This window comes from Leguminivora glycinivorella, chromosome 11 (assembly GCF_023078275.1).
Source record: "Leguminivora glycinivorella isolate SPB_JAAS2020 chromosome 11, LegGlyc_1.1, whole genome shotgun sequence".
Lineage (NCBI taxonomy): Eukaryota > Metazoa > Arthropoda > Insecta > Lepidoptera > Tortricidae > Leguminivora > Leguminivora glycinivorella.
The window spans coordinates 16673006-16683437 of record NC_062981.1 but is presented as its reverse complement, the minus strand read 5'-3'; the positions used below and the strand labels follow the sequence as shown (position 1 = coordinate 16683437).

The window sequence follows — 10432 nt, the reverse complement described above, 5'->3', positions numbered from 1 at the left end:
GTGGGTACTCAGACAACGATATATATAATATATAAATAATTATATACATAGAAAACATCCATGACTCGGGAACAAGTATCTGTGCTCATCACACAAATAAATGCCCTTACCGGGATTCGAACCCGGGACCGCGGCGTAGCAGGCAGGGTCACTACCGACTGCGCCAGACCGGTCGTCAAACTAACTAACAAATAACTTGCAACAAATGGCATGCCACTTGATCCAAGATGGACTTCGGGGTGTTATGGCCACGTGCCTAATTTTTAATCAAAATGGTACTTGCGGCTCACAATTTGCTTAAAGAGAGAGTGAAACGCAAATCACCATTGGACTAAAAGCATTGGTTGACACCTTTAAATCCTTATCCCTGAGATCGTCACAAATAAACATTTGGCGGCGCCGGATGCACAAAGCTCTTAACTACTTTGTTACACAAGTAAATTACAAAACGATATGATTGCTTTATCCCATTCTTTCAGTCTTCACAGTTTGTAGAGTTCCAACTATGACCCAACTAATGTATTAGATTGCTTCTCATAATTAAAGATCTTACAACTAAACATACCTAATTTAAACAACAGTTTTCTGCTCATAACAAAAGTATAAATAAATTAAAATTCTATAAAATGAGTATCAAAGCAATGACTAAACGAAGTAACGAAAACAAAATCACGGTTTATTATTACTTCCTATTTGTTATTGTAGTTAATCATAATTGTGTATTACGGACTATTAGTATTGTTGAATACGTTCTATTAAAATTGTTTTACGATTCCCTCAATAACAATACTCGAATCTAGTTTCTAGACGGCTACATGTACTACGTTGTAAAAATTTAAACGGTTCTTCATTTGTTTTTCTCTTTTTCTGCTTGCGCCGCGAGCTTCGCTTCCTTCTTGGCTTTTTTCTTTTCTTCCTTCGCTAATAGTTTGGCCTGACGCTCTTCTTCTTTGGCTAAGAGTTTAGCTTGTCTCTCTTCCTCTTTAGCCAACCTACTCGCTTCCTTTTTAGCTTCCTTCTCCGCTTTAAGCCTTAGTTTCTCCTCCTTCTTCCGCTCCGCTATCTCGTTCTTTCTGTTGTCACTGCTTTCATCTTTCTTGTTCTTGTCTTCTTGTGTAGCCTCTTCCTCTTTCTTTTTCTTATCTTCTTTTTTGGGCTTAGTTTTGGGGTTATCCTTTTTCCGTTCAGTCTCTTTGCTTTGATCTCTGGATTTGGGCGGGTCATCTTTGCTTGGCGCTTTGAGCGGTCGAAAGAAGTGGTCCTTGTTTTTCTGCGGTGACGTTTCTAACTGTGTTACTATTTTTTGGGCGCATCTGAAACAACAAGAATAATAAGAAAACCATTGAATTTAATGGAGGTATCAAACTCTGCCCTAAGAATAATATTGATAGGGTTGGGTAAGTATAACACAATCCTAGTTTCAAAGTTCAACTTGAGGATCTCCGCCCTGAAGTTAGTAGGTACCTAACTTTTAACGGATTTTCTGTTTTTCAAACCGTTGTAATCTTATCCAGTTAAGAGTGATGAACTGTAGTTTCGAGATGACAGTGAGTTTACCTTATCCTAGTGGAGGCAGAAGCGGCGGCCCTCGCGGAATTCCCGCTGGAACTCGCGGATGGGGGGCAGCCGACCAGATTGTAGGAGTGTAACCTTAGCCTATATGTGTGTGATACCTTATCCTAGTGGAGTCAGAAGCGGCAACCCTCGCGCAACTCTTGCTAGAACTGGCGCATGGGCAGGCAGCCAACCTGACTTGTAGGAGTGTAACCTTAGTCTAATGTGTGTGTTACCTTATCCTAGTGGAGGCAGAAGCGGCGGCGCTCTCGCGGCGGCCCTCGCGGAATTCCCGCTGGAACTCTCGGATGGGAGGCAGCCGGCCTGAAGGCTCGCCCGCCGGCCCCGGCCCGCCCGTGTAGCTGTGCACTTGGTAGTCTTGTAGACGGGCCTGGAAGCATGACAATGTTGTTTTGAGGTTTTGTAAAAGATAGCAGGAATTTTGAGTAGATATTTATTTTTCCCCTCACTAGCTCGGAAACACGTGTTTTGTCCTTTAATACCAGCGGGTAAAAACGCATTTTATCCACTAGTGGGTAAAGTAATTTGACCTTGAATAAAGTAAAATTAACTGCTTTAAAATTGATAAAAGTAGGTGAATCTAGTAATAAAGATGATTTACCACCTGTGGAACTACTGGAAACAGTGATAAACGCATTTTTTGCGTTGTAGTTTCCTCGCTATAGTGAGGGGAAAAGTTTTGTGTTACACTCGGGTGCAAATGTATTTTACTTCTCGTGTGTTAAAAAACTCGCAAGTTCAGGATTCTATTCTCGAACCACTCGTTTCGCTCGTGGTTCAACTATAGAATCCTTTCACTTGCTCGTTTTTCAATTCCACACTCGGCGTTAAAATACAACTTTGCCCCCTTGTATAACAAATAACTATTATAGATCTGGGGGCCGATTTTTGAGTCTCACTTTCACTAAAATACCGGTTGAAAATGGTGAGTTGCCTATTATTTTCAGTGACAATTTTCTGAATTCGAACGCCGTGAGACTCAAAAATCGGCCCCCTGGTTTAAATATTTTCGCCTTTCCATATTTATAAGAGTCGTTCTTTAGCCCTTGCTACCCACGAGACATAATGGTGTTGAAGCATGTGCTATCCCGGCTACATTTGTTGTCTATAGTGTCTAAGTATACCTTCATTTCTATGATGCTGCAAGCACCGTAGCGTGTTGGACGCACCTACCACGTACCTACTACGGGTGGTTGCGGCCCCCGTATTCGTCACTAGTTATAATACTATTGTGACCAGATCTACCTTCATGCTATGATGCTGTGAGCGCCGCAGTGAGTTAGACGCTGGCTGCCTTGCCCTCGGCGGGGCGGTGGCGGGGGCGGGGGCGCGGGGCACGGCGCCCAGACAGGCTCCGCCGCATTTGGCGCCGCCGCACAGCTTCGTCGCGCAGCCGGCGCTTACGCCGCCGCTGTTCGACGATACGGAAGACACTCCTGGAAGAACAAGATACTAATGATTATGCTGAAGATAGTTGGTGAAATTACATACCTACGAGTTGATCAAAATTTTAGCTATAAAAGCGGTAGTGGTTATTCTCGGTAACAGAGAGCAGAAGTGGGTAACAGATGATGAGACGAGATGGTACTAGCGTACAGTCTCCCAAGCAAGAGCGCCCTCCGAGTAACAGGAAACGGATTTGAATTGAACACGTACTGCAATGTAAAAAGCGCCCGTGTATACCAAACCAATTACCTGTATGAATGAGTTCAGCCACATTGAACACTAACCTGAGAGGGAAGACTCGCCGCTGGTGACGGAGTAAAGCGAAGCGGAGGCAGGCACGGAACGCGCTCCCACCGAGTAACTGGACACGGATCCCGGCACGCCCCATGATTTGCTGCTGCCGCTTGACACCTGTAACCACACAAACATGTCTGAAATAGTAGGAAAGTCAGCAAGTTACTTTTAGCTCTGAACTACATCTATGTTTCCTTTGATAACAAGAACAAGACCTAAAAATATCAAAGAATTAACCAACGGTGAAACGGATTTCTTTAGCAGACTTTGTTCATTTACCATCTGTACGGTCTTTCTCTCATTGAATAAGTATTGTCAGAGTAGGTATATTACCTGCCACTTCTTGCCAATGACCAGCCCCGGTGCCTGCTGTAGTCGAAGGATCTTGGCTCGGCAGATGACACACCACAGCGGCAGCAGCCGTTGACTGACTGCCATCTGGATGGTCTTTAATGAAGTTGCGCTAGCAGACCACACTGCTATGCGGGCATATTACCTGCCAGCTCTTGCTAGTGACCAGCCGCGGCGCCTGCCACAGCCGGCGATCTTGGCTCGGCAGATGACACACCGTAGCGGCAGCAATCATTGGCTGACTGCCATCTAGATGATCTTCACGATCACGAAGCAGCGGCGGCAGACCACACTGTGATATGATGGCATATTACCTGCCAGCTCTTGCGAGTGACCAGCCGCGGCGCCTGCCGCAGCCGCAGGATCTTGGCTCGGCAGATGACACAGCGTAGCGGCAGCAATCGTTGGCTCACTGCCATCTAGATGATCTTCACGAAGCAGCGGCGGCAGACCACACTTTGATATGATGGCATATTACCTGCCAGCTCTTGCTAGTGACTAGCCGTGGCGCCTGCCGCAGCCGCAGGATCTTGGCCCGGCAGATGACACACCGCAGCGGCAGCAGCCGCTGGCTGACTGCCATCTGGATGGTCTTCACGAAGCAGCGGCGGCAGACCACGCGGTGCCCGCACGGCGAGGTCTGCATCGTCGCTTTTGCGTTCACGCATATTACACACTGGAAAAATACGAAAGAAAGGTGAAAATGTAGGTAGAAAGTTTAATCTTCAAAGGAGGTATTTTTAAAAAGATTACCACCACTTAATCATGGCACGATTACCGCGTCAGTATTTTTTGTAATAATTAAGTTTTAGGGTTTTACCAGTATAAATAGGTTGTGGCCCTGAAACTTAGTAGTTCATGTGCTCTGCCTACCCCTTTATAGGATACAGACGTGATTGTATGTATGTAGGTATGTAAATAGGTTGTGTTATGCGCATTGTAGCATTACACAACTGTAGTTCTATAGTTGCGCTTATTACATAGTAAACACCCCTATATACATAGATGTTGGTATTGCATACTGAATCAAAATTTTACCTTAATAAAAAGAGTTTGGAAAATGTCTGAGGTTATGACATTTTTGTTTGTAAGTATTCAAATAAGATGCGCTATACGGGGGCAGTACCTATAGTTGGTAATACCTAGGTACTGTAGTGTATATGTATGTAGTTAACTTGGTATAACTGAGAAATTAACATAGTTTTAATTTATTGTCGTTACCCTATAATATTATGGTAGGTACTTACTTATGGAGAAGGTATATTATTATGGACTACTTAATTTACGCATGATCATGACTTGCTTTGTCTATGACTCTTGTCCATTATTATCCACCTAATATAAGTAAATAAAGAGATTGTGTTCCGTTTACTGTCTGCGGCGTAGTCGTAATCGCAAAACTTTCGCAATGAGGGTCAGGCTCGCTTTCGGACCGAATCACAATGAAATTGTAACCTTCAAACTTGGAAGAAGGTCGAGATCTTAGATATTATTTAGTGTTTCGGACCCAAATAGGCGGGTGTGTCAGGTATGCTTGATCGAATTCTTTATTTACTTGTTCATGTGAAATTCGCAACCTAGCACACATAAGGTAACGGACCCAATCATGGACAGTTTAAGAAAAATTTCGACTGTTTTTGATATTTCTTCACTCATAAATGTAAAAATTCTACCGCTAAGCGTGTTAAATCTTGAATGTGCTATCCTTCTTTTACATTTCAAGCGTATTGCAGAATGGATACTCCTATTAGTTTCTTCATACTTAACAAATTAAAACTAGGTATTTTTTCTCCAATTATGGACGGCAGTTCTCCAGTAATGGATCCCCCATTATGGACAGTGAAATTAGTTTAAAATTTTACTTTTAAAGCCAACTGATACTCAATGAGTCAATTTTATATACCATAAATACAATTAGTTTGAGTTATTTTAACATAGCATTGTTTCTTGTAAATTTGGTTTTGTAAAATGTTCCTTGTCCATCATAGGAGGTAGGCAGTTTTTCGGTTCCAGTAATGGACACTCGCAAAATAACGCCATTTCTTTATATCTTTGGAGCAACAAACTAGTATGTTTTATACCTTATCTCATGTTTAATGCAGTAAGTAAAACGCATTCAAGTTTACACCGACTATTATTTTTTTATTATTTTATACATGAACTCAACTCTCTTAGCAACATTACTAAGAATTCGTCTTGATATTTTTTTCAGTAAACTGATGAATTTTATCTTGTCGCCAAATCCTTCAGAAATAACCGAATTAATTGAAACTTCAAAATGAAACAGCTCTACAACTCTAGTTTATGGTACATAGTCGTCAGTTTTTAGAAACTAATTTTAGATACTTATTTTTAAGGATTTGTGTTTTTTGTCCATAATGACATCACCGTCCATTATGGGGTATTTCACCTTAGTCTACAGTATTTGAAGGAATTTTAGACGCGGGCCAGATTTACGCTAAAAATGCATTTTTAATAGCGCAATTTCATTAAGCCCGCAGAAGGCGATATAACAACCAATGAAAGTGGTGCAAATTGATTGGTCGTTATTAGGGCTTCCAAATACCGGACGTTATCCAATACCGGTATTAATTCCGGTATTAACGATTTCAATACCGGGATCCCGGGATCCCGGTATTGAGATCGCGAAAGTATAAAAACCAAGTAATTTGCTTAAAATAACAAATTTTATTCAAAATCTCGTTTGTTACTTTTCGTAAGTGTTATACTACAGCGAAATCTTGCCAATCCGACTTAGTGATGGGTCAAATCGAATACATTTCGAAATTCATAAATTTCGATTTGAACCCAAAACGGTTCGCAAACTTATGTAGCCAAGTCGGTTCAATTTCTATTGTTTATAAGTATACATAGTTCAAAGGGCTACGCCCCGTGCTCTTTATTTTTGTTATGAGTGGGACTGAGGATGCAGTATATAAGTAAAAGCAAGCGGGAAAGAGCGTCAATTCTCTACTCAGGTGATTCTGTATTAGGGTTACCCTCATCTGGTAGAATAGTTTTAGTTAGAAACACACTTTGCACAACATGTTTCGCAGCACTATCGGTTGAATGGTCATTTTGCAGAAAACTTGGTTGGCATTATTACTACCACACTCGCATAAGCCACATTTGGTAGAATAACATTTTACAGAACGTTACTCGACTTTGATTTAGCATAGTTTTATAATACCATAATAATCGTATCGCACATGAGCAGAATTATTACACGCTATCAAAAAGGAAATGCTGCCCCAGAGTCACCGTTAGGTGCGACGACGAGCGAAATGAGGAGGAGTGTTAGGTATCTTGCATCCCCAACACATCCAACTCGCTATCCAAAAGCAATCTGCAACATTATGCCTAAATATTATTTGCGAAAGTATTGTTCGACTAGAAGACTATTATGCACATACACATTATGATAACAGACAATTCGGTATTACAAAAATCTGCGAAATGATTTATGCCAAAGCATATTTTGCGTAAGATGTTTCTGCCAATCGTGACTCCTGCCAAGAACTCTTATACGAATCAAATATATGCGAAAAAAAGTTTCTGCAAGACAATAGTGAACGGATTATGTAAGTTAGATATCGCCCACCGCCAGATCGGACATTTCCCAAGAAGACGCGGGCATCCATAGCAAACCATGTTTTCTGCCAAATCGATCTCTTCAGGCTCGTCCGGAATAGAACCTTGTAGTTCAGTAGGTAATCTCTTGCATTTTATAGTCAATGTTAATGGTGTAATTGTACTGTAGATTTAACTATAATATCACTTTATTAAATAACAAGACACATAATTGACTTTTGAAACCAGTACATGAGATGATTTTTTTTTTGAAACACATTGTAATATTTGTAAGCAATATCTGTGGTACAATTTAGTGGTATTTTTGTTTTTGGTGGCGCTAAAGGCGCTAAAGTACTAATACAATAAATTCGCCAAAATCGCCAAATCATTGAACAATTATCCAAAAAAAAACAAAATTGTCCCACATAAATAATTTCATTATAAATCACATTAAGAAATAATCATGATAATCAAAATCAAGAAGGTTAGGAACAGGAACAATCTACGGATTACGAAAGTAATTTTCTTGATTTTGATACTTCAGATTTCCCAATTTCGTTACTATAGGAAATGTTACGGCAAAGTTTAGCGCTAGAGTACAACACATTAACGCACATGCACATTAAATCATAGAGTAGCTACGTTATACGTTAGTTCGTATGCATTAACCAATTTTTTGTAAAATGTTTTATCATCAGAGCGATTTGTTTACAGAGGGTCTGTGGTCTGTGGCCTGTTGCAACGTTTGACGTGTTGCTTTGTATCACACTTAACTACGTGCGAATTCACAAGCGCAACAAATGTGTCAAAAAATGTTCGCGACAGGCCATCCTCAATTAATGCTTTTGACACGCATCTTTATCTAGGTAATCATCGAAAAAACTATCATTTTCATACAAATATTGTAAAAACACCAAACAGAGAATGTGTCAAATCGCGAAACGAGAGCAAGAAGCAAGATTTACGCGTGTAGCCACCATCATGGTGCAGAAATGTAACGTTTTTGATGAGTAATTTACGTTCATTTGGCAAAATTTATTAATTTCTAAAAATACCGGGATCCCGGTATTACTAAATTAAATACCGGTATTGAAATGTGCCCAAAAAAAGGCGGGATCCCGGGATCCCGAGATACCGGGATCCCGGTATTGGAAGCCCTAGTCGTTATGCAGCATACGGGGAGTCCCCGCAGAAGGCGATATAACAACCAATGAAAGTGGTGCAAATTGATTGGTCGTTATGCAGCATACGGGGAGTCCCCGCAGAAGGCGATATAACAACCAATGAAAGTGGTGCAAATTGATTGGTCGTTATGCAGCATACGGGGACTCTCCGCAGGCGATATAACAACCAATGAAAGTTACTATTACTATTTAATTTCCCGAATGCGGGCCCTATGGCATGCGTTCCAGAAATCTCTCGCACCCCGAATGCGGACCCTATCGACAAATGAAAACGTTTCCCCGAATGCGGACCCTATCGACTAATGAAAACGTTTCCTCGAATGCGGGTCCTGTGGCACGCGTTCCAGAAATCTCTCGTACCCCGCATGCGGGCCCTATCGACTAATGAAATTGCGCCATAAGGCAACAGACAGTCTTAAAATTCATAATCTTAAAAAAATACTTGTATGCAATCTGTCAGATCAATCTGAAAATTCATAATCTTAAAAAATACTCCGTGCACTCGATCTGTTTTTTTTTCAGAATATGAATTTTGAGACTGTCTGTTGCCGGCCTTTTATACAGTGCTGGCCATAGCCAACCATGTTAGTTTGGACTATTTAGGTTCTACCTACCACTGAAAATGTCTAGGCAGAAATATTTACCTCTTCTTCTGGCGACGTTGCTAACTCTGGCTCATTCTCCTCTAGCTTATTGAGCAACTTGTCCTGTAACAACGGAAAATCAGCGTTAATAATGTAACAGCAAACAAAAACATAACGGAACATCTGCACAATTTAAATTATGCTGACTCGACTGACGACGTACATACACGTTACCCTAATCTACTTAACTCCCTAATTTATGCCTAACCTAAAACACACCTCGGACACTGGCGATCAAATATATGAAAGAGGCTTGCTCGTAGAATTCAACTCGAAGAACTATTTAAGTTAAAAAAAAATGATATAACATGCACCATAGGGCTGAAAAATTAATACAAGTTGGTAAATACATAACAGTATTTTATTACCAGTAACCTTCAAGTACCTATCCGCTGTAAAGTGTGGTCATTCGGCATCGTGCTTGAAATAAAATATTGAATTGAATGTGGTAGAGAGTATGGACACTATAGTAATCACTGCACTTTAGAAAAGTACCTATTTGTGGAAAATTGCTTACACGACGATTATAAAACCATTTTACATGACCTATTTGAACTTGCTAGAAAATACGATACGATAAAAATCAAAGTAAAGGTCATTCTGATTACCTACCGCGAGTATTGTCCAAGACGCATGAGAGCTATTTTCCAAATTGATGCACTTAACTTAAGTCATATGTTCACAATATAGCAATCAAAATATATTTTTTAACGTTTAGAATGATGTAGCTACTAAATTCGTACAACGTGTGGTGGTTCGTGGTAAAAAATCGTTGGCTCAAACTTTGGTTATATACTTAGAGCAGGAAAAATCTTGATTTTGGTGAAAACGAGGACTACTGGGTGGCTAGCCGAATGGCACAATCGCTCACGAAACGCTCACGAAACGAAGCGCTAGTAGATATCTATCTCTATCGCGCTTGCGTATTGGCGCGACAGAGCCAGCGGCGTATCGCTTTCGTTTGGCGTCGGAGAAATGCCATTCGGCTACGGGGCCAGGTCCTCTACTACCTACAAGTATAGGATTTACCGCTGTATTGTATGGTACAGTCGGTTCTGTCGGTTGTTATACTTCCAAGTAGTATACTTCCAAGTAGTAGAATAACAAGTGTAAGCTTTCTAACTTTTTTAAGTGAGATATCTTGCCAAACTACAACTGTATGTACATAACAAAATTTATGGTAAATTGGATTTAAATTTTAAACAGAATTTTTGCATCGTCGGAGAATATTCATATTTCGCCCGCCGACTTATTTATGCCTCAGCTCAGCCAGGCGCGCCTGCCAATGTCCAGGAAACTTGTAAGCCGTATCATAGCCGTAACTTATTTAACTTAGGTACACTATATTGCGAAAACATCTCTATT

General features: G+C 40.7%; 1 protein-coding gene across 2 annotated transcripts in view; it reads right to left on the bottom strand.

Moving 5' to 3' along the window:
• Positions 1-67: 67 nt before the first annotated feature.
• LOC125231386 (zinc finger CCCH domain-containing protein 13) overlaps positions 68-10432 on the bottom strand; it is a 177401-nt gene continuing 167036 nt past the window's right edge. For both annotated transcript variants that reach the window (XM_048136830.1, XM_048136831.1), the window contains 6 exons: positions 9068-9130; positions 4145-4342; positions 3306-3432; positions 2821-3011; positions 1791-1945; positions 68-1313 (listed from right to left, as the gene is read on the bottom strand). In XM_048136830.1, coding sequence (XP_047992787.1) covers positions 848-1313; positions 1791-1945; positions 2821-3011; positions 3306-3432; positions 4145-4342; positions 9068-9130 — 1200 coding nt within the window. In that variant the 3' untranslated portion in view covers positions 68-847. The remainder of the gene's footprint in view (positions 1314-1790; positions 1946-2820; positions 3012-3305; positions 3433-4144; positions 4343-9067; positions 9131-10432) is intronic.